Genomic DNA, 24,738 nt, shown 5'->3' with positions numbered 1-24,738 from the left:
AAGACAGACCACTATGTGTGTCAAGACTGGGGGTGGGGGCTACAGAAGATTAAGATGTGCCTGGATGCCTAGATCAGGCTTCCCAGAGAGAGCACTATGCAGCATGAGAGTGCTATTGAATCAAGGAGAAACAAGGACCACACTTCAGGCTAAGGAGCCAAGAGAACACATAGAGCCTTGGTATTCTGCTCACTGGACTGTCTTTAAAAGAGGATCCAAGGATCTGTAAAGTAGGCATGCTGGCCCAAAAGTAAGAACTGCAGGGGAGAAGACACACAATGACCAACATGTGATCCTGCTCCTAGAGCTCAAGCCACTCCAGAAAGGAGACAGGTGCACCCCTACTGACAATGGCATGTTCCAGTGCATAATCAGTGTCAAAGGCTGTGCAGTGAATGACTGCCTGCCTGTCCTAAAGCCCAGGTACATTTGGAGAAAACCAAGGACTTAAGACAGCTTACTTCACTAAGGGTGGGGGACCCTACTTCCCTTCCATGCAAGACAAGAGGCATCTGACCCATGCATGTTGCTGGAGTATTTTCTTGTTGAGGCCCACAGGGACTTTAGACCTAGGACTCCTGAATTATAGTTAACATTTCTTTTAACTGTGATCATAACAAAACTATTCCTCCACAATAGACCACTATCACAAAATGAAAAGAGACAAAGTATTTCATTTAAACTTTAATGGCTGTTTGAATGTAGCTTTTGGCTACAAATATTTTTTAAAAACCTGATAGTGATGCTGTTTAGGATAGGATACTGTTCACTGGAACCTTCTGTGTCATCTCTTACCCAATGGGGCTCTGTAAGCCCTATACCCATTGCTTTCTGTTCTGTCTTCTCAATGTCTTGCCACACAGTGGCTACCAGGTCCTATCAAAGGTTTCCTGTACCATGCAGGAAACCCAGAGGATTCCTGGCCATATCCGGCAGCCACTTCACCTTATTACCACAGATGGCTTAGGTGAAGCCTTTAAGGTAAGAACAGGGGTAAGGCTGCCTCTCACAGTTCCACAGGACCCAGAACTGGACTGGTTTCAGGGTGGCCACTCAATATATGCTGATCATTAAATTACATCATGTCTTTAATCTGTGTCTTTTCAAAATGTAATTTCCTGACCTTCCTGAAGAAACAGAATTTTAACAATATATACTTGGTCTGAGCACTTGATCTCAACAACCAGCAGGAGCAACAAAGCCTCAGAATTCCCACACCTGCTGCAGCCCACGTATGGAAAACAACACGGCCCTCTGTGGAAACTGAAAATTTTACTGATGACTGTAAATCCATTAATCATGAACTCAGAATACTGTAGCAGAGTTGAGTTTTGGTAAGAACAGGTAATCAGAAGAGAGGATGAATCTAGCACTTTATAAAAATGGCAGTGGACTGATGTCAATCTATTCTTTTAGTGCCAACAGTCAAAAAACACACCAATATAAACAAGACAGTAGGCACACACATCAGCAGTATGTGCTTCCCACCAGCCTTCGGCAGGAGGTGCTATTTGTGGTTCATACACCATACACTGGGGTGTGAAAACGACCCATTATAATGCCCACTGTATATCATAGAAACCTGAAGGAATTAATTTAAGCAAGGCCATTAATTTAAGCAAAATGCAGTGTGACTGTACCTTGCCCAGTAATAACCACCACAGAAGTCGGGTTCCAAAAGGTTCTCTGAGCAAAAGCAGCACAGAGGCAGAGGAAGAGTGCCTAGAATAATATATGCTAAAAGATAGTCTCAGTAGGGAAGCCACCCTCTCCCTGATTTGGGTCACGAGAGAGAACTGACTACATATACCCCAGCAGTCCCAAAGGAAGTGACCTCAGGTGATAAAGAACAGAAGGGGGGGGGCAATACTTAAGTCACCTTCAGCAGGTGGGCCAGGACATTGTGAATGATATTTAAACATTAAAGATAAAAATCTGTCTTTCTCAGAGTGCAAACAGGTGAGCTCCCTCAGGAAATAAGTACCTGCGCATTCACACCATTACTGTAATGCTCAAGGAGCTCAGCACTAATAGATTATGAATCTATTAGTCAACACTTCACAACTGGCAAAAGTCTTCCACTCTTCTGTTATGTATTTAATTGTGGAAAAAATAATCTTTCAGCCAAATCAAGATGAACTCTTGCTGATCTGTTTTGATCAAGAAACTAACAACCTGTTAGTAGTTAGGATTATGTACAGTGACCCTTAAACTACACGGGTTTGAACTGCACGGGTCCATGTACATGCAGGGTTTTCAATTGACCTATCCAGTTCAAAACAGTGTAGTTATACTGATTTTTGACTGTGCAGAGGTTGGTGCCCCTAACCCCGTTGTTCAAGGGTCAACTGTATTATCAAGAAGGACTTATAATGAAAAAGTCAAACCTTTTCCAAAAGGAAAATGGACCCAGGGTGGTAACCGAGAACTCAAAAACAGAAAGACTAATGACTTAGGAAGGAACACTTATGACCATGCCATATTCAAGATGAACTTGCAGCTCTATCAGGTTAACAGGTAATAAGATTACAAGTCTTATGTATTTGAGTCCTTTTTCTACTTCTGGAAACACTAACTGAAGACTGAAAACTAAGAACCAGGAAGTTTCTTATATAAAAATGTGCAGTCCCAAGGTATTTACTCATAGGTTAATCTGGGCCTTTACTCAGAGATAAGAGAATCATAGGGTCTACCATTCTCTCCATCTCAGGGGCCAAAAGGGGTCCCTTTCTCAAAGGGAATGGGTCACTATTTCTAGCATGCCTGGGAATCTCACCAGTTTACACTGCAAACCCCAAGCTGATAAGATCTGCCTTTGATGGCCACTTTAGACTTTCACAAAACATAAGTCAAGAACAGTTATAATAAAGTTAAAACAAAGACAAGCTGTTTTCCTATTCCTACTCCCCTCAAAAAAATCATGTTAAACTACACACAAGAAGCAACGAATGAAGGCATAAATAAGTGGAACAACAAATCAATGTTTCTCTCTCTCAAATCAATGAGAATTTTTTTTAAAAAGTGAGAATATAACAGTTTAAAAGTTGATTTTTTAAAAAAGCTCAGCAAAGTCAATAAAACCTTTAGCTAGAACTTAACAAAAAAAAGGAAATACAAGTTACCAAAGCAGGGATGAAAGAACTACCCCTACAAATCTTACAGATATTAAAAGAAAAATAAGGTAATATTTTGATTTAATTAAAATACATTTGATATCTTAGATACTGACAAGTTCCCTAAAATACTTATCAAAACTGACACAAAATTAAAGAGAACAACTTAACAGTTCTGTATCTATTAAAGACGCTGAATTTCTGATAAAAAAAAATTTCTCACAAAATTCTAGGCCCAGAAGCTTTTACTAGTGAATTCTATCAACAACAGTCTTACACAAACACTTTTGGAAACTACAGAAGGAAGAAATACTACTTCCAAAGTCATTTTATGACCCTGATACAAAAATATGACAACAACAAAGAAAATTACAGACCAATATCGCCTATGAACACAGACACAAAAATCAATCCAAATATTTTAGTAAATTAAATCCAGCAATTAGAAAAAGGACAGTGTATCATAATTAAGTGAGGTTTATCCCAGGACTGGAAGGCTGATTTAACATTTGAAAATTCTTAATGTAATTCACTGAATTAATAAAATAAAGAGGAGAAAAACAAATAACCATTTCAGTAGTTGCAGAAAACCCAGGGACAAAATTCAATATTCAAACTCTCACCGAATTAAGAAGAAAAATAAACTGCCTGAATCTAATCTAGGTCATCTTTGAAAACTATTATACCCAATGATGAAACAGTGAATGCTAAGATCAGGAAAACGACATGGATGACCACTCACCATCTCATTAACATTATATTAGAGGTCCTAGCCAGGACAATGAGGCAAGGAAAAAGAAAAAGACATAAAATGAAAGATGATAATAAAAGATTGGATATGAAGGAGCAAATTGTCTCTATTCCTAGATAAAGTGATTGCTTATACAGAAAATCCTAAAAGTATCTATAAAACTACTTCTAGAACTAATAATTTAGTAAAGTAACAAAATATAGTCAATATACAAAAGTCAAATGTATTTCTATACAGCAGCAAACAAAAACTAAAATTTTAAACTGATGAAATATATTTATTTTTAATTTATTTATTAAATATATCTTTATTGATTTCGGGGGGGGGAGAGAGAGAGAAACATCAATGATGAGAGTCGTCATTAATCAGCTGCCTCCTGCACACCCCCGACTGGGGATTAAGCCCACAACTGAGGCATGTGCCCTGACCAGGAATCGAACCACGATCTCCTGGATCCTAGGTCCATGTTCAACCGCTGAGCCACACTCAGCCAGGCTAAACTGATGAAATATATTTTAATAATATATTTTCTTTACCCAAAATATCTAATATATTATTTCAACACGTAATCCACAAAAAATGAATTGTTACATTCTTTTTAACCTAAGTCTTCAAAGCCCATTGTATTATTTTAGAATTACAGTATATACCAATTTTAAAAGATCACATTTCAAAGGCCCAATAGTTACATGTGGTGATAGCTACCATACTGGGTAAAACAGCTAATAGGCTGAACACAAGCAATCAAAATTAAATCAAGCTCAAAGCAGGGTTATTGGTGGGGGTTTTTTGTACAAATTAATAGTTGATCCTAAAATGTGTGGTAATGTAAAGAACCCAGAATATCCAAAACAATCTTGAAAGACAAGAGCAAAGTTGGAGGACTTATACCATCTTGACTTTAAGACTTGCCATAAAGCTCCGGTAATCAAGACAGTGGGGTACTGGCTTAAGCACAGACAGGCATATAGATCAATGAAACAGAAGAGAATCCAGAAGTAAACTAGTTCATTTATGGTTAATTTTCAACAAAGTGCCAAGGTAATCCAATGGCGGAAAATACAGTCCTTTCAAAAAATGGTTCTGGAATCATCAAATACCATTATACAAAACAAACAAACCACAGGAACAACGTAGATGCTTACTTCATACCACACAAAAATTAACTCAAAATAGTCCACAGATTTAAATGTAAAATTGAAAACTATAAAACTTCTAAAAGAAAACCTTTGTGACCTTGGTTTAGGCAAATATTTCTTAGATATAATAATAAAAGCACACTCCTTAAAAGACTGATAAATTGGACTTTATCAAAATAACTTTTACTCTTCAAAGACACACGAAATGGAAGAGAAAAGCCATAGACTGGTAGCAAATCACTTATCTAATAAAGAACTTAATTCAGACTACATACAGAACTCAAGCAACTTAGTAAGACAAACCCACTTTTTTCAAATGGGTAGAAGACTTGGACACTTCACCAAATAGAAGTATGAACAGCAAATAAGCACAAGAAAAGATCAATATCATCAATTATTAGGGAAATGAAAATTAAAACCGCAAGACACCATTTCACACTCACTAGAATGATTATAATTCAGAAGACTGACACTGCCAAGTGCTAGCCAGGAGGAGGAGAAACTGGAATCCCTCTTTAATGCAGGTGGGTATGTAAAACAGCAGAGTGACCTCGGAAAACGGTTTGGCAGGTTCTTAAAATGTTAAACATATACTTACCATCTGACCTAGCAATCCCACTCCTAGATATTTACCCAAGAGAAAAAAACACATATTCTCCACATGAAGTCCTGGACATTGATGGTCATAGCAGCATATTTCATAATAGCCAAAAAACTGGAAACAACCCAAATATCCATCAACTAATGAGTGAATGGATAAACAAAACGTAGTATATCCACACAATGGAAAAGCATTATTCAACAATGAAAAGGAAAGCACTACTGACCTGATACAACATGGATGAACCTCAAAAACATTATGCCAAGTGAAAGAAGCCAGACACAAAAGACTACGTATTGTACGATTCCATTTATATGAAACTTCTAGAAAAGGCAAAAACTACAAAGACAGAAAAATGGTCAGTAGTTCCCTGGGGCTGAGCGCAGGGACTGACTACAATGAACACAAGGGAACTTTCTGGGTGATGAAAATGTTCTATAACTCAAATTGTGGTGATGCCTGCACAGTTGCATCAATTTACTAAAACTCATCTTATAGTACACTTTGAAATGGGTGAATTTAATGAAATGTAAATAATACTTCGAAAATTATATAAAAGTAAAATTGACTGATGGACAGATATATGATAACGCAAACGCAGCAAAAGCTTAGCACTGTACAATCTAGGTGACATGAATGTGGATGGCCACTGTAAAATTCTTCAAACTTCTTTATACGTTTAAAATTTTTCATAACAGAAGTCAGAGGGGAAAGTCTGCCAAATTGAATTCACTGGCAATCAGTTGCATAAACAAATATCACAGTAAACAGAGGGTTGACCTTTATACTACTGCATTAAATAGTTTACTTACTCCTCAAAACAAAAAATTCCCCTTCAGAGTTTTAACACAGTTTTGACCAAAGGTTAACTGACTATACAACATGAATTTTAGAATAAATAGATAAAACTTTCACATAGATCTACAATGCTGATAACTTCATAACATTTTCTCTCTCTTGACCTCCCAGACGAAGCCTTCTTAGTGTTCCACTGGATGCTCTGCCCTCAGCCTGTCAGCTCCTTAAATGTTGCTGTTAAACTCTCAGGCCTGCCTCTAACTCTCTGGCCTATCTCTAAGCAATCACATTGCCCTGAAGCCTTGGTCAGTGTAAATATAAGCCCCAAAGATAAAAATCCCTCTCTCACTTTCCCTGAGAGCTGGGAAAGGAAGGGCAAGTTGTGGTATAAAGTTCATCAAAGACTGAAAGGTGCCCTCAAGTCTCTGGGTGGTCCAGAAGGCAGCTTTCACAGAGTCAAAGATGGGGTCAGAAAAGAGGCCAACTGCAGCCCATCTCCTGTGCCCTTTTCTCCTGTTCCCATGGGCCCGAGAACCTAACCCACAATGGGTCAGAAGCCTCTGAGGGAGCTTCCCCTACAGCTTGAAAGGACTATGGAGGTCAACTCTTGTCATTTACCCAAGACACTGCTCTGCATTATCAATCCAATCTGGCTTTGTTTTGCCATTGCATTTATAATCTCAACACTCTCAGACATTTCCATATCTTTATTTCAGAAAGCTGCACTTAGCTACATGCATGTCAAAAAGGACTTTGCTGCTGGTCGACAGTATTTCCCAAACACTGCAGGTAAATATCTTAGGTCATCCTCTACATTCTGTGTTTAGGACACTTAAAAGATATTTTCCCTGATATAGGCCCTCAAACAGGCCTGTGCATAGATACCTATAGGAGTAGACCCATGCTGGGAAATCAAGTTCTCCTGTTTGTTTGTTTGTTTGTTTTTTAAGATAAAGAATGTAGTAGCTCTGGCCAGGTAGCTCAGTTGGTTAGAGCAATGTCCCGATATGCCAAGGTTGCGGGTTCAGTCTCTGGTCCGAGCATATACAAGAATTAACCAATGAATGCATAAATAAGTGGAACAACAAATCAATGTTTCTGTCCCTCTCCTTCTACCCCTTCTTCTCTCTCTCTCTCAAATCAAGAATTTTTTTTTTTTTTTTAAGTATATCTTTATTGACTTGAGAGAGAGGAAAGGAGATGGAGAAAGAGATAGAAACATCAATGATGAGTCATTGATTGGCTGCAGCCCACAACCCGGGCATGTGCCCTGACCGGGAATCAAACCCCGATTGCCTGGATCCTAGGTCGACGCTCAACCGCTGAGCCACGCCCGGCCAGGCAATAAATTATTTCTTAATTTTAAAAAAAGAGAACATAGTAAATGTGCCACACATTTCTTTCTCTGTTTCCTAAGTGGGACTGGGGGGGGGGAGGTAAGGGGAAATCCAGGATATGGGCCAATGATGCTAAGTGAATGCTTTAGCTGCTGTTCCTGACATGGTTAACAGAGCACGAGTTCACAGCATTTTATTAGCTATTCTGGAGGCATTTTCTTCTATGATCTAAGTGCTTCAGACACTAGAGAAATGAAATAGTATAAACATCAAACTGTCTATACTATTACAACTTGGAATGGAAACCACCTTGGTAAAGATAAAACTTCTGAATTTGTGTGGCCTCTGAGCCACTCATTAGCAGGAGACAGAGGAAGAATTTCAGGAGCTTGTATAAGGCAACCCCAGAAGTAATTTAGTTATCAGCTCATACTTTAGCAATTCTGTGACTTGCTGCTCTGCTCTATGTTTCAACTTTATTGTGTGTTTTTCTCTATTGGGTCCCTAACTATAAAGCACTGTGGTGAAATAATTTTTAAAATCACAGGTCCCAAAGTCCACCTAAAGTTTGTTAGTCAAGGAGCCACAAATTTCTTCTCTGGTTTCCAACTCTCACCCCCAAAAAAGTCAAGTCTCTATCAGAATTTTATATTAATCACTGGAACAAACATTTCTTGATCCCCTGACCACAAAGAACTTAAAATACCAGAGGGAGATAAATCTTGCTACTGAAGGAAACAGTAAGTACACATGACATTCTGGACCCTGTCTATTACACAGCCAACATCTATCTTTGAAGAAAAATGTTTTAAGAACTTCAGGAAATTTAATAATTGCTATTTGACATCCTAAAGCATTTGGATAGAATATGTTTATCATCCAAAATAATGCATAGAACATGCTAACTTATGAAGGCACATACTGAATAGCCTGTTTCTGTTTCTGACAACAGTTCCCCAAGAAAACCCATGAGTATAGTCAGTTGCTTCTTCCTCTTTTTATTCTCCTATAGCTGGTTCACTCTGTCCAGCCGCTGGGAACAAGTTAACAACACAGCTTGCAAATAGATTTCTCCCCCAGAAAAAAGAAATCCAGCAGCCCACCAAAACTGTCACCAGCCCTTCCCACACTTACCAGTGCCATAGGGAGGATGCAGCTGATGGCAGTGAGCATCAACGGCCTGAAAAAATACAGGTGGTAGTTTCAATTTTTATTTAGAATTCTTACTTGCCAACTGCCTGACATCTTTTAAGGCTACAAGAATGGGTCTCCATTCCTCAGCCTGTGTTATGCCACTTTGTGATCCAATGACATTTGTTCACACTAGTAGTCATTCACTACACAGCAGAGATGAAGGAAAGGAGTAAACTATGGCCAGCTTCTGGGCCTGGGGTAGAAAGGGACGTGATATAGAAAAACTAGTCTAATGAGATCAAGATGGATGGATTCGGGTCTTAGGGGATCAAGGGTAAGGCAAGACCATACTAAAGGGATAAGAGGAAGAAACAAGGTTAAAGCAGAGACAAAGGAGTAAGTGAACACCAGCCTAGAATGGGGCAAATCAGCAGCAATGGTGGTGGGTCCCAGAGGGCCTCTGACCTTAGGCAATGCTTACCCCTAAAGTCTAATTTAAGTAATAGGCCTTCACTTCTCCCATACGTCACACCTTACTCTCAGCCTCTAAAAGGTCATTTCTCTGGCAACTGATCATAACTTTGCTTCCTTTCACTTTTTCTTTAAAGGTCTCCATGGGGGGGGGGGGGCTAACATGTAATTGAGGCACCCATGTCATACATGCTTTTTAAAAATTTGATTAATAAACACAAATTTGAACATTTCTCTCCAGTCTAATCTTAATTCAGTCCTATTATGGTCTCTGATCATTAAAATCATATCAAAAAAACCCTAAAGACCTCACTATAACAAAGCTTTCATGCAAAATACAATAAAGCAAAAATATGAAAGTCATCATTCCCTGACCACAAGGGTACTTTGTTTTAATTATGAAAAATCCCAAGCATCTACAACAAGAGTGGAATGAAATCCATGTACCCACTACCTAGCTCCAACATCAACTCATGGCCAGGCCTACTATATCTGTACCTCACCTATTCCCTACCCTCTAGTTTACTGTGAAGTAAATCCCAGCCAGCATATTTTTTAGGGTGCATTTCAATGAAAATCCTCTTAGAAGTACTTAGTACAAAATGCTAGTTATAGTCCCTTCTAGAATTCTAACAATTTTCCAAGGGGGTGCCATATACGCAAGATGACCATCATTTCTGCAAACCAAGGTCATGTCCAGTAACCACAACCAAAAGAAAGGCAGACAGGAGTTGATATCCAACGAACTGCACATAGTAGGACTAAAAGCCAAGGTTCCTATGATGTTCCTGTAGCCATAAGCCCATCTTGTCCAAAAATGATTTCTAACAATTCTGTCTCTTCTAGCTACTGCTACTGTGAAGAGAGGCAAAGGAAAGGGAATACCAAATATCATCTAGGCAGTACCACCCAGGTCCCCCTCTTTCCAGAGGATACCTCAGAGGCTAGCACATTTCACTGACAAAGCCACAGACTCCAACAGCATGTTTCAAAGACAGAGCTACTGACTGATCTCCTTAGCTATGCTCAAAACACATAATGCTATTTTTATAACCTTTCTGTTTATGTAAAACTCCATCAGAATGGAAGCTCCTTAAGGGTGGAGATTTTTTTTTTTTAATCTTTATTGATTTCAGAGAGAGGAAGAAGAGGGAGGGAGAGATAGATAGAAACATCAATGATGAGAAAGTCATCATTGATCGGCTTGCCTCCTACACGCCCCTAAACTAGGGATCAGGCCACAACCTGGGCATGTGCCCTGACCGGGAATTGAACAGCGATCTCCTGGATCCTAAGTTCATGCTCAACTGCTAACCCACGCCCAGATGGGCAAGGGTAGAGATTTTTTAAAATAATTTCCTTCCCTAGCTGGTGTGGCTGCCTTGTTGGAGTGTCATCCCATACACCAAAAAAGGTGGTGGGTTTAATTTCCGGTCAGGGTGCATGCGAGAGGCAGCAGCTGATCAATGTTTCTCAGATAGGCATTTCTCTCTCCCTCCTTCTTTCTCTCCCCCTTCCTCTCTCTAAAGATCAATAAAAACAAAACAAAAGAACAATTTCCTTCTCTGCCATACCCAAGCACCTGGAACAATGTCTATGCCAGTACTAAGTCCTATATGCTAGCACTACCCCCTGCCAGTCTCCTGCAGTCTAGTTTCAAGTCACCACACATCCACATGCTCCTAGGGGATGCAGGGAGAGGCCAGATACATTTCTTCTGAGGAAGGTTTATTTAGAAAAAAAAAAGGAGGGCCAAGAGGTCTTGTCAGACATGCTGACAGATTTGGAGGGGCAAAAATCAAGCACGGGTTAGGAAGGAGTTCAGGCTGGAGAAACCACTTTAAATTCTTCAACAGGGCAAGATAATCAAATTGGTGGTTTTCGTGGATATACAAGAAAAATATGAAATAGAAGTACAAAAAGTATGACTTATTTATACCTCCTCTTTCACCATTCTAAAATAGGAGGGGGCAGAAACTAAAGGCAAAGAGATGTTTAAGTTATTTTATGGTAGAGATTAAACTATATCCCCCATGTATTTTAGCATCTATCTAAAAGTTAAAAACAGCAAAAGACACACCAGAAACACTTGTTTATTGGGAATTAACAAATTCTTAACCTATCCCATTACCAATGAACAAAGAAAATCAAATGGTTCATAAAAAGCACTTTGATGGAAAAGAACACCTGCCACCACACGCAGCACCCAGCCGCTATCCTCCCAGTCTTCCTACCCAGGGGAATCTCTACCAGTCATTTGTCCAGGTCCTTTCGGTTGTCAGCAATGTCGTTGAGCCCCTGCTTCTCTATCAAACATAGCTTACTTATACCGCTTTCTACCTCCCCCTTCCAAACCCAACTTCTTAATGTTTAAATCACTATTTTCAGTTCCTGTTGATTACCTTTGTAACTTTAAGACACTGTTTACACGACCAGAATTGCATTTTTTTTGTTTGTGCTTCCAATGTTATTACTGTTGGGCTATTCAAAGGAGAATGTTCATACATTATCTTTAGTCGCCGCCAATTATTCATACTTGTGCCACATGTGTTTGCTTTATATTTGGCTCATTAATTTTTTGTGTAGTTTTCCTAGTTTGAAGGGGTAGATTCCCTTGTAAAGAGTTCTATGATTTCTTCACTGTATCCCAACAATCTTCCAGCTTCTTCATTCTGTTTATTGCTTGGAATCTATCCCACTCCTATTCCTGAAGAAGTTTTCCTTGGATCCCACAAAATTCTGTTCAAATGTGGGCTGAATACTTTGCACGCCTGTTGTATAGGTAACATCATGAGACTTTTCGGTTGACTACTAGATTAATTCAACCATTTCTTGAATTCTTTACTTTCCTCTTTTTTGATTTTCATCTGCAAGTAAATACATCAGAAAAGTTACAAGGGAAGTAAATATTGAAAGTCCTTGATGTCTGAAAATGAGTTTATTTTGCAATGACAGAATTCTAGGTTCAAAACCATTTTACCTCAAGACTTTGAAGACCATTGCTGTATTGTCTTTTGGTTGTCGCTGTTGCTGAAACATTTGGTTCCCATTTCTTTTAGAAAACTGCTATGTCTTTATGGAAACTTTTAGGGTTTTCTGTCTATCCTTGTTTTTCTGAAATATCACAGTGACAATTCTAACAGATGGTCTTTATTCTTCTGGGAAATGGATAAATCCTTTAGATATAAAGACTGCTCTTCTCTTTAGTTCCTGGAAATTTTCTTACAGTTTTTAGTATTTTCCTCCTTGCAATTTTTTGTTCTCACTTCCCAGAAATTCTACTAGATGCTGGATCTCTAGAATGATCCTCTATGTCTCTTTTTTTCACTTTTTTTTTTTTTTTGCCTGTTATTTTGGCTGTATATTGAGAGATTTTCTTGATTTTACCTTCTGCTCTATCTACAGAATCTTTTTTAATTTGGTAAACCCAAATTCATCTTCACAAGCTCCTTCTGATTGTTTTTTCCTGATGGCACCTCTGTTTTATAGATGCCACATCTTCTTGAATATCTTGGAGAATACTAAATAGTGTGCTTCTAAAAACAAGCAAACTTATCTAATGGTCTGTTTCAGGTAAGGTTAATTTTTCCATTTCTCTTTCATTTTGCATGTTTCCCTCAATGTCAGTGATTCTTGGTTAGCCATTCACATTTAAAAAAACTAAGAGTCACCAAAAAAAGAATGAAGTACTGATACATGCTACAACTTGGATAAACCTCAAAAACATTATGCTAAGTTAAAACAACCAGACACAAAAGGTCATATGTTGCATGACCTATATAACATATATAAAATAAGTAAATCCATAAAAACAGAAAACAGATTAATGATTGCCAGGGGCTGGGAGGAATGGAGAGTAAATGCTTAATGGGTACCAGGTTTCCTTTTGGGATATTAGAACTAGATAGAGATGATGGTTGTACAACACTGTGAATGTACTGCCACTGAATCGTATCCTTTAAAATGGTTACTTTTAGATGAATATTACAATTTTGAAAGGGAGGGGAAGCTGTGTGTCAGGAAAACGAATCCTAACTCTGTGTACATGGACAGAGTCTATGAACTGACTTTTCTTTAGGGTGATCCATCAGAGATAGCTATTACTCAAGATTCAAGGGCCCTCAAAGTGACCAATGAGGTCAGTCAAATCTCACACACTCTAAGGGCCCTATTTCTTCCCAGGTTATTCTATTTCATAAAAATGAGATTATTTTGCCCACAGACAAAGTGGGGGCTGAGTTGACTGTTCTACATAGACATTTAATTAATCCCCCCATTTACAGCACACTTATTTCTTTTAGCCTTTGTCAGTCATTATCAGAGCCCACAGACTCTACAAGCTGGCTCCCATGTGCAATAATGTCTCCACAACCTGTTCTCTTTGTTATTATGAGTTGATAACTTATATATGCCTTTACTTTCATTTTCATAATATTTAAAAATGGAGGACACCCCATATTTACCTCATGCTCTTTAATAACCTTTCTCTCCCTGCCTTCCTCAACTCTCCAGGTAACCACTGATTTACTTTCCTTTACAACAGATTAGTTGGCATTTTCTAGAATTTATATAATTGAAATCATAAAGTGTTTACTCTTTGTTCCCCCTGAATTCCCTCATATAGCATAGTTATTCTGAGATTTATCAATGATGCTTACACGAACGAGCAGTTCATTGTTTTTATACTGATGAGAAGCACGTTATTCTACGGGCATGCCACTATTTGTTCATTCACCTGTTTGTGGATATTTGCGTTGTTTCCAGTTTTTGGCTGTTTAATAAAACTGCTACAGACATTTGAATACCAGACAAATAAAAACAAATGGAAGGAGAACAAAGGTATGTGAGGGCAGCCAACCATTTTGAATCAGAAGCCAATGTTAATAAGCTGGCAAAAAAGATTTGACCTTCTCTACTACAGTGTCATAAAATTCACAACTTTAAAAACATTCACATTGTATTTATGATTGCATATACTATTAGTCATTTTTACAGCTACTCATTATCACCATAGACATAAGAACCCACTTTTATCTTGGTGATCAATGAAATATGAAAGTACATTTAGATATCAAAAATACTACAGGATACCTATCCAACTTGAAAACAGTTCAGCAGTAGATATCTACTACCAACTGTGGTTACAAAACCAGTACACTCTGAATGTTGGAAACATCCTTTGAGCAGCCAAAGACAGGATGCACTCCTCCCTCCTCACTTTGATAACCTGAATCATTTCACAAATTTTTTGTACTTCCACATAAATATAATGTAAAATACCTTGCCTCACCTCTGAAGAGTCTGTTTCATTATGTCTGCATGAAGTTCAGGCTCCTGTATCAGAATTGCCAAAACTAATTTTGACATGCATCCCAAGCTGGGAACCACACATCCATCAGGTATATCCTATCTCTACTTAGAGACCAGCTTCCTTCACGGAAGCCCTTTGTCAAACACGTCCTCTATTTACAAATAGGAGCATACAGAAAGAGCTTTGGGGTTAATTCTCAACTTTTGCATCTACTGACTGGACTTACACAAGCAGGTCAACAATACGCAACTCTTACTGAGAACAAAACATAACTAGAAATTTTTGCTAGGTGCTATTATGCAAAGAAAAAAATGTAGACCTCTATCACAAAGATTTCAAGCCCTAGTGGTTTACAAACAACTAATCTGCAATCAGTGCAAGTACACACCAAGAAATATGCACACAGTTGTACAGAGACAAGAGTGGCGGACTTGCTTAGGGATCAGGGAGGGCTTCATGGTAGAAGGGAGTCAAGGGTAAATCTTCAGTTTCCAGCTTGATGAATGGTGTTATCACCAATTAAGATAGAGAATCTAGGAGGCTAAGTTTAATAGCATTGGAGTTATTTCTTGTAAAAAAAAAAAAAAAAAAAAAGGCAAGGTTAAATACAGACTCCGGAAAAATGATTGTGAGAGCACTGAAGAGACTGGTAAAAGCCTAAAATAAGGGATAAATGAAAATGGGTAGAGCAAGTACTGGACAGAAAAGAAACTGCTAGTCAAAGAGAACAACCTTCCCAGATACAGGGACCACCCTTTGTTCAGGATTATAAGAACAGCTTTGTTCTCCCGTTAAAATCTTCAAACAAACCTCTCACTCATCCTGCCTATTTTCTTTATTTATGGTTGGTAACTTGTAGTTATCACAGTAAAAACATTTTGTGTTTATGAAGGTTTGTGATAGTTCAAAGACAAGGGAACACAACAGAAGCTACAAATTCTGACAATTCATGCCAGTTTAAGTAATCAAGGCACAGGGCAGACACATTTCAGATAGAGCAACATAAGAAGCTCCCTGCTGTCTCACTCTATGACTTTCTCAAATCTTCTCTCTTTTGGGCAGAGAAATCTAATCCTTTAAATTTTTGTTAGAGCAACAGGGGCAAAGACAAAGTAAAACATACATACACACACACGTACACACATACGAAACACTGTAGTCAACCAGAAATGTAGGAACAACAGATAAGCTATATATCCCTGTATCTTCTTATTGTCTTCCTGGCCCCAATGCAAAATTCATTTTGCATAATTTCTACTTTTCTTATTACTGGGCCCCAGGAGAAGGGCACCAGAGGCTCTAGATGAAGGCAAAAGAATCCAAAGTACATGACCCAACCACACATGCACACTCAGAGGCATCAGTCAGCTATATGTCATCTAGAACCTTTCATCCATGTGGCTCCTACTCTATGACTCAAAGCACGAAATCCTGAGGAAGTGTTTTAAGGAACCACAGCAAAAGTATGAAAACAACACTCCCACTGTTCTGCTCTTGCCCTGCCTCCACCATAACCAAGCATTTACCTGAACATTCACGTGCCAGGAACTTGACATGCACTATCTCATCTAATGCTGTGAAGGAGGTATCATCATCATTATTCTATAGATGAGAAAACTAAAGTTTAGCGATGTTGAGGAACTTGCCCAAGGTCATGTTATATTAAATGGCAGAAAAGGGACTAGAGCCCAATCATCTTACCACTAGCCAAGGCTCTAGCCAAGTCCCAACAGACACAAAGGCCACATTCCATGAACATGCTCATAGCAATATAACCATTCTCCAACAGCTGTAACACTAAGTATTCACCTAAATGCCCAACAGGGAAAGTTTGAGCAAACTATGGTTCAAGAACAAGATGGTGTACTATACGGCCATCTAAAGTAATCTATGACAATGAAGTAAAAATAGGGAAATGTTTGACATATACATGAAAACACATATACATAATGATTACTAGAATATAATGTCGACCAGGGTAGAGATTTTTGTCTATTTTGTTCACAGCTATTTTTCCAGTGCCTGGCACAAACAATAATATTGGTTGAATAAATGAATGAATTGCAGCACAGTAATAATATGTATGAATATGGAAAATACCTGAAGGATAATAAACAAGGCAGAAAGCTTATTTTAGGTTAATGGAATTATGAACGATAGTCTTTCTTTAATATTGCAATAACATCCACAAAAAAATTTAAATATAAATAAATTCAGGACTAAGACACAAGTGTGGATTAGAATCACCCCTTGATTACACATGGTTTACATGGTTCCTAAGGAAGTGTGAAAGCACAACAAAAAGACTACAATGAAAGCTGGCCTTGACTTTGATGAAGGGCTTCTTTTCTGGAAGGTGATGAACATGTTGTGTGTGGTGCCAAGTACACAGTGAGCACACAAAGTCAATGATGACAATAACCTTTGTAAGCTGGCAAGATAGGGACAGCTCCAGCACTAGTTGTACTTAGACAATTCTCAATGTCACTCTGGACATTTCCCATTTCCCTTTTAAAAATTAATTTATATATCAGTAAAACACACATCAGACTTCCAGACAAGCATCGTGAAGTATATAAGCACACCCACTAACAACCAACAATTTGGAATACAGGGATTTCATTTAGATTCTAGCATGCAAAGAAACCTGACATCAGGTCATAAAAATAGAAATGAGATGGCTGCTCAGCACACAAACAGTGTTACTATGCTCAGCTTGAAGATACTTTCCCATGAGTAGTAATTAAAAAAAACCACAACACCATTACTTAATAACTATATAAATAATAACAAAAGTCTTAAAATTCAGCTACATCAGGATATTAAAAAATTTACTTAATAAATAAAATTTAAGTCACCGTCAGATGTTATACAAAGACTTGGTGCCACTTAAGAGAAAGGCTAAACATAAGGTACTTCATGTTAAGAACATCAATTACACGCCCTGGCTAGGTAGCTCAGTTGGTTAGAGCATCATCCTGATATGCCAAGGTAGGTTTTATTCCCAGTCAAGGCACATACAAGATTCAACCAATGATTGCATAAATAAGTGGAACAACAAATTGATATTTCTCTTTCCCTTCCCCTCTCTCTCTAAAAACAATTAAAAAACAAACAAAAAACCAAGAACACCAATTGCTTGATACAAGTGACAAATGCATAGAAACCAGGTTGTTTTGAAATTGGGACTATAAAGACTTCTGTACTTAAGAGTCAGAAGCCCTATAAACTCATTATGATTCATCCACAAAGAGGAATAATAATCCACAAAAGAATCTCAAGACATTTTCCAGCCATATTTTGCTGAATAACAAACACTAGATTCTAAAACGAATTCGAGCAAGACGGGGGCAGAACCGTGTTCTAGGGAACATTTCCCCAGCTCTACTGCATTTAATACAGCAATTCAAAGAGCAAGAACTGTAGTAAAAACACTTAAAATAACCAGCTTATTTCTCCAATCCTAGGCTTGAGAAGTGAGCAGCATAGTTCAGTGTTGAAAGTTTAAAAAATCTGTTCCTTCCAACAGTAAAGACACTTCAGATTGCATTTACAATCCATATTTTATCCCTTTTATCTGTACATCTCTGTCTCCCACCCCCGCAGAGAAATTAACTTTCCTACCCTCGTGCTTATCAAACCACTGGGTCTGGACTTCTGTTACCTGAACTGCCCTTCCACCACACCTTCAAGGTTTTCCTGTCAATATAAAGCTCAGATAGCTCACTCTACACTAGATCTAGCCCAAAGTAAACTATCTCTTCTCCCTTCTTAAGCAATTGGGTGGGGCCCAGTACAACATTCCACCTCTTCTGCCCACACCCCTAACATGCTGCTGAGAAAAGGAGTGCACAATGCAGTAGACACTTCTGGCGCATCACCAAGGAAAGTCGCCTAGCTCTGTCTGGGCTCTATCATGAGCCCCTTCCTGAGCAGGTTGACAGCAAATGCTTCATGAGTTTCATGGAACAGTACTAATAGCATTCACTGAAGGACAAAATTCTTCTTGGCTAAGTATTAAACATACTGTATTAAAAATGCCTGTTATTACTAGAAAGGGCCTCTCTCATCTATAACAATAAAATAATCTTTGTATAAGTTTCATAAAAAAATATAGTGTGTAAAAAAAGTAACTGTTTTCTTTAAAAGCTCATATATGATCGCTAAAAACATTTGTCAGATATTTTCCCCCCTCCTACAACACAATACTTCACTTGCCAATCATCACATCTCTCACTATTACATTTGTGTATGATAATAGCTCATTCTCAAAACAATGCTTCTTGTTTTGCCATTATTTGAAAAATAGTAGTTGCGTGTGTGTCTCCCCCAGCCCCCCCAATAAGAGATAAGCATTTTGTCTATTGTCTATCCTCAGCCCTTGATCTGATTTTCTGGGCACTTCCCTTTCTCAATTAATGATGTTACTCATGGACCAGTCCCAGAACACATATTGGAAGTTACCCTCTCACACGAGAGGCCCTCACTAAACCAAATGCTCACTGTCTCAGACAGTTGGGGTTTTTCTACTTAAGAGACATCAAATCCCAAAAGGCAATAAAAGGCTTAACTTTACGCTAGACTATGGCTCATCCATAGGCAACTGCCAGCACACACAAAACAAGTAACACAGACATGAGTAACAGTGAAAAATTCAAGCCACTCCTCAAACTTAGCTTTTGATCATAGGCAGCTCTCCGCAAAACTGTAATTTTAAATGACATACACATGACATTTCCTACTAGCCCAAACAGCACCTAAATCATATAAGAATGAAATATCTCATTATGTGACAGAGTTGTATAAACAGCTTCATGACCAATGGGAAAATCAGTAGTGATCTGGGGACGACTACTGATCTCCATCCAGACATACATGCAACAGGGAGCTATAGTAGACAAAGCACCTGTGAACGCCATTTTGTCAACTCAGCACTTCAATTATTCCCTTGTCTCAAAAAATTTTAATTATAAAAATAAAGCCCGGCCGGGCGTGGCTCAGCAGTTGAGCGTCGACCTAGGATCCAGGCGATCGGGGTTCGATTCCCGGTCAGGGCACATGCCCAGGTTGTGGGCTCGATCAATGACTCTCTCATCATTGATGTTTCTGTCTCTCTCTCTCTCTCCCTCTCCTTTCCTCTCTCTGAAATCAATAAAGATATATTTTAAAAAAATAAAAAATAAAAATAAAAATAAAAATGCTAGTTTTTAGCCAGCCTAAAGAGGATTCCTTCATTTATCTATTTTCCCCACTGTGTAATCCACTTCAGTGCCTGCTGGCAGAGGCCAGGCAATGGTTCAAGACCACAGTTTGCTCTGGCATAGGGCACTATGAGACCCAGGGGGACAGATGTGACATAAATCCAAATCCATGCGTCTTCTTTATTATTAAACATGTGATTTCTGCCTGACCTCTCTGTCAAATCCCCAAACCACTTAGAACATCACTGAGTCCCTTGTGGCCCAGCCCCAGCAAGAAAATGGTCTTAACATGCTCCTCAGTAAAGTTTAGGAAGGGGGGGAAAAAATCTAACCTCTAGCATCATCTAAATTTCCAGATTATTTTCCTTTTTGCCCCATTTTCTCTTAAACTCTTTCCTTGTGTTTCAACTTTCTCACATCTCTTTTTATCCCTTCATCTCTATGCCAGGTTCTTTTTGTTCCTTCTTTTCATGACCTTGAGGGCCAGAATACTGCCCTTCCATGACAGTAGAGAGGATGTACAGCAGGCCCTAGGGAATCTAACTCACACCAATATCTTCAATGACTATCATCAACAGTTGACAAAATCCACAAGTATCCAAGAAATTATTAATACCTACTATGGATGAAATACTGACAGGAATGATGGGGGAGATAATATATAAAGCAGTTCCTACCCTCCAAGAACAATCTAGGGGGAGAGAGTGTGCAAAAATACATGTAAAAGGTAAAACAACACAAAGCAGTCAGAAGACTGCAGTATATGATCTAACACATATGGGCTGTAACATCTGGGCACTGAGACCAACAGAGGGGACAACCACTGTTTTCTAGGGGTTAAGAAGGCTTGCTCAGGGAAAGCAAAAGCCACACTCTGAAGGAGCCCTGAGGGTACTAAACGGTGAGGAGGGCTTTCTCAGGAGAGAAGGCCTGTCAGGGGGCTGACCATATGTCAGCCTAATAAGGAGGCTGTAAAATGGCAAGTTTTACGTTATATATATTTTACCACAAAAAAAAGATGGAAGAGACAGGTGCCTGGGCCCCTCAGCTGTCTCTAGCAGAATAGGAAAGTCAGCAAAGGCTTTGACAATCTGAGAATTCCTATGCATAGATGGAAAGATTCCGATGAATTCAGTCAACTGATACTGCCTCATGCATAGCCACACACCTGACAATTCCTTTTCTAATTTTAAACACCAATACTGTGTATAAACTGACAATGTTTAAAGCAAAAGCAGCTAGCTGACCAGACAGGGAGAGGTATGCATGGAGAGGTAGAAAGAAACCTGATGCCTTTTTTCTACTAGGGCAATGCCCTCTAGAAACAGAGGTTCCAGCAGCTTTGCTATAGCTACGGTACAGAAATCCCAAACCCAGGAGTGCAGAGTTTTCTGCTGAGCACAAAAGAGAAAGTCTGCAATCACTTCTAGGAATAAGTCACAAAAAAGCTCTAGCATTCAGCTTCTAGCTAATTGCTAATAAAGCCCTGAGTATCTAAATCCAAGATATTAGCCTTTGCTGACCACTCGGGGAAAAAAATCCCTAAACTAGTAAACTATTATAGAAATCATATACGGCACATGTTAGTTATTTCCACATAAATACCAACAAGATGATTATTTGATTGCAATCAAGCCAATATACCCTTGACCTTCAATTTCAAGCAAACAACAAAGTCCATACAATAGTTCCTGAAGGAAGATGAGTGAAAACAGTAAAATAATAAAAATGTGCCCAGTTTCACATAATGGACAACATAGAGGAGAAAGAAACATGCTGAGAAACTGGCTAAGTGACTGTAAAAATATTCACAGTACACAGTGTTGTATGTGAATATACTATGTACTAGTGTAATATTACATACTACACAATGTACATAATAAGAACAGTAACTGGCCTGAGGTGAAAGGCATTGAAAACTATGCACCCTGGCTGGGTGGCTCAGTTGGTTGGAGCATGGTCCCACGCACAGGTTCATTCCCAGTCAAGGTACGTATCTAGGCTGTGGGCTCCAGTCCCCAGCAAGGAAGCATATGGGAGGCAACGGATCGGTATGTCTCCCTTACATTGATGTTTCTCTCTCTCTCTCTCTTCCTCCCTCTCTAAAAATCAATAAAAATTAAAAAAGAAAAGAAAAAGGAAAGTAGGCCAGTTAAGTGTTAAAAATAAGATTCTTCCTAGAATACCAACTTTGTTAATTCTTTAAAATTTCCGTATTAACAGCCCCCTCAAATCAGTGAAATAAAAGCTATGATAACTTACTTTATTCTTACAGTTATTGCTGTAAGATTTCTTCCAACATTAGATTAGTCACCAGTATATGAAACAAATGAGGTCATCAGCCCAGAGGCACTGATTATTTAGGGCAAACAGGGGATCTGGGTACTTCTCAAGACATTTATCAGTCACTCACACATGGTTGTGTGGAAGATGGTGATTATGATGCTTATCATATTTTACCTAATAAAGTTTCATAAGACTCACTTTCTTAAACAAGTGTTAATCTATGCAATTCTGCTTCTTTACACTTCTGTTCTATCTTTCCTGAATCCACCCCACCCCTCCTAATTCTTAGCAGTTTGGGAATCTGAGGGTCTTAGATACCCATATATCAGAAAATAAAGTAAATGCATCAAATGTATCCAAATGATGCAACATATACTCAAATTTGGCTTCAAGCTACAGGGCCATTCAATCAGTCTGGAGGAAACAGTAGTTAGCAACAGCTCATATTTAGATTTAATTAGGGGGGATTACACTTGGAATTGACAACACTGCTCACCTTTAGGACTGAGGCTAAGCTGGTCATGTGCTCATTGAGAGCACCCTCGGACTCCTTGTAGGTCAAGCAGGTGAACTGGTACTCCTCAGGATCAAAGGCATCAGCCCCCTGCTGCTCCACATCGCTGGCTACTCCCACATAATAGTCCTCAATGTCCCCAGGGTCCTCGTCCTCTTCCTCTTCTTCACAGTTTGGGTCATAGTCCTCTTCATTACTGTCAGACCCTTGGCTATTCATGTCCACAGACATCTTAGCATCCAGCCAAGTTGCAAATCAGGAAAGCAGGGTTTTTTCCCCTCCCCCCAAACTTTACCACTTTCTCAAATGCATTAGTGTTTTTGTCTTCTAAGGAAGAAAAAGAAAAAAACAGGTGTTAGCTACTTTCACTGTGAGAAGTTGTAACAGAAGTCATTCAAGAATCAAAATGGCATATCCCCGGCCCTACCCCCACTAGGGCCTATTCCCAACTCTGGGTCTCATACAGGTTACCTCACCATCATCTCCCTGCCCAGACTTATCAAAGGGAAACCTTTTCCTGGAGGGGCTAAAGTGGTTGACAATGGTAACTTCACAGGAAGGCCTAGCATGAAAGAGTAAGGCTGTCTGCTCTATGTCAATGAGTCAAATTCCCATGGACTTGTCCTTTCTGCCAGAGTCTTTGAGAAGCACAGCCCCACAGCTGCCCACGGGGAAGCAACCTAAAGGCTGAACTAGCAAAGTTTAAAATCTTATTGTTAATCATGCCCCACTTAGTGGTGACGCAGGCAGTACAGATATAGGGACACAATTCTCAGTAAAATATCTAGGAAAAGAATATGACTATTTCACAGACACTGCTCTCAGATATCTGGAAAGCAGGTGCATAGTTAGTAAAGAAAAAATAAAAGCCACATAGCTCTTCAACATTCTCTAGTCAGCAAAGTTAACTGACTCAGTCTTTTTTTTTTTTTTTTTAAGATTTTAAAAAACATATCTTTGTTGATTTCAGAGAGAGGAAGGGAGAGAGGGAGAGAAACATCAACGATGAGTCATTGATTGGCTGCCTCCTGCATGCCCCCTACTGGGGATTGAGCCTGCAACCCGGGAATGTGCCCCTGTCCCAGAATCAAATCTCGATCTCCTGGATCCTACGTTTTTTGGTGTTTTTTTTTTAAGAGAGAGAGAGAAGAAACATTGATGTGAGAACAAATCATTGATCTGATAATCTGATACCTCCTGCACACCCCCTACCGGGCTTGATCAAGCCCGCAACCCAGGCATGTGCTCTGACCGGAATCGAACTGTCAACCTTTCAGTGCACTGGATGAAGCCCAACCGAGCCACACCAGCAAGGGCCTGATTCAGTCTTAAAGGGTTTTACTGATCCTTTAAAAGGGGTACTGAGAGGCAAAGACACTGACCTAATAGTGAAGGAAAATTGTAGACACTCTCCTGTCCTAGCAGGATCAACGCTACGGAAAAGCAGAATCTACTTAGGGCGAAGAGTTCAAATGAAAGCAACTACTGAAAAATCCTCCCAGATCAAAATGTTACTCAATTACACAGAAATGAACAGAGCTCTAGCTGAGAAAGCTAAATACTCACAAGTGCCAACTTTAACTCAAAGAAGATTCTGGCAAATACCCATTAACTTCTCTGCACAAGTACTACTTCAAGTGATCATTTGCAAAGAACAGTATCAAATACTGACATAAATGTAAAAGCTAACAGAATCTTAAAATGCAAGAGCATTTCAATTGAATAGTATGTAAATAATTTACACAACCAGCCCTAGCTGGTTTGGCTCAGGGGTTAGAGCGATGGCCTGCAGACCAAAGGGTCCCAGGTTCAATCCAGGCCCAGGGGCATGTACCTTGGTTGCAGGCCTGATCCCCAACCCAGGTCAGGGCACGCACAGGAGGCAGCCAATTGATGTGTCTCTCTTCCGCCTCCATCCCTCCCACTCTCAGAAAAGCAGTGAAAAAAATATCCTCTGGTGAGAATTAAAAAATAATAATAATCTACACAACCAAATCTGGATTAAAAACAAATGTACGGTCTATTTGAAGTAGATAATCTCTCTCTCTAATAAAAAACACACAACATAATTAAAACAAAGAT

General features: G+C 39.0%; 1 protein-coding gene across 1 annotated transcript in view; it reads right to left on the bottom strand.

Annotated features, from left to right (window-relative positions):
• The window catches only part of ARIH2 (ariadne RBR E3 ubiquitin protein ligase 2), a 46,313-nt gene that overhangs the window by 16,643 nt on the left and 4,932 nt on the right, over positions 1 to 24,738 (bottom strand). The window contains 3 exon segments of the mRNA XM_081160656.1: positions 8,874 to 8,885; positions 8,887 to 8,919; positions 22,639 to 22,983. Of these exon segments, the coding sequence (XP_081016782.1) occupies positions 8,874 to 8,885; positions 8,887 to 8,919; positions 22,639 to 22,887 (294 nt within the window). The 5' untranslated portion in view covers positions 22,888 to 22,983.

The sequence above is a fragment of the Miniopterus schreibersii genome (assembly GCF_964146895.1).
Source record: "Miniopterus schreibersii genome assembly, chromosome: 15".
Lineage (NCBI taxonomy): Eukaryota > Metazoa > Chordata > Mammalia > Chiroptera > Miniopteridae > Miniopterus > Miniopterus schreibersii.
Note: the sequence above shows the minus strand (reverse complement) of the source record. Positions and strands in the feature narration are given on the sequence as shown.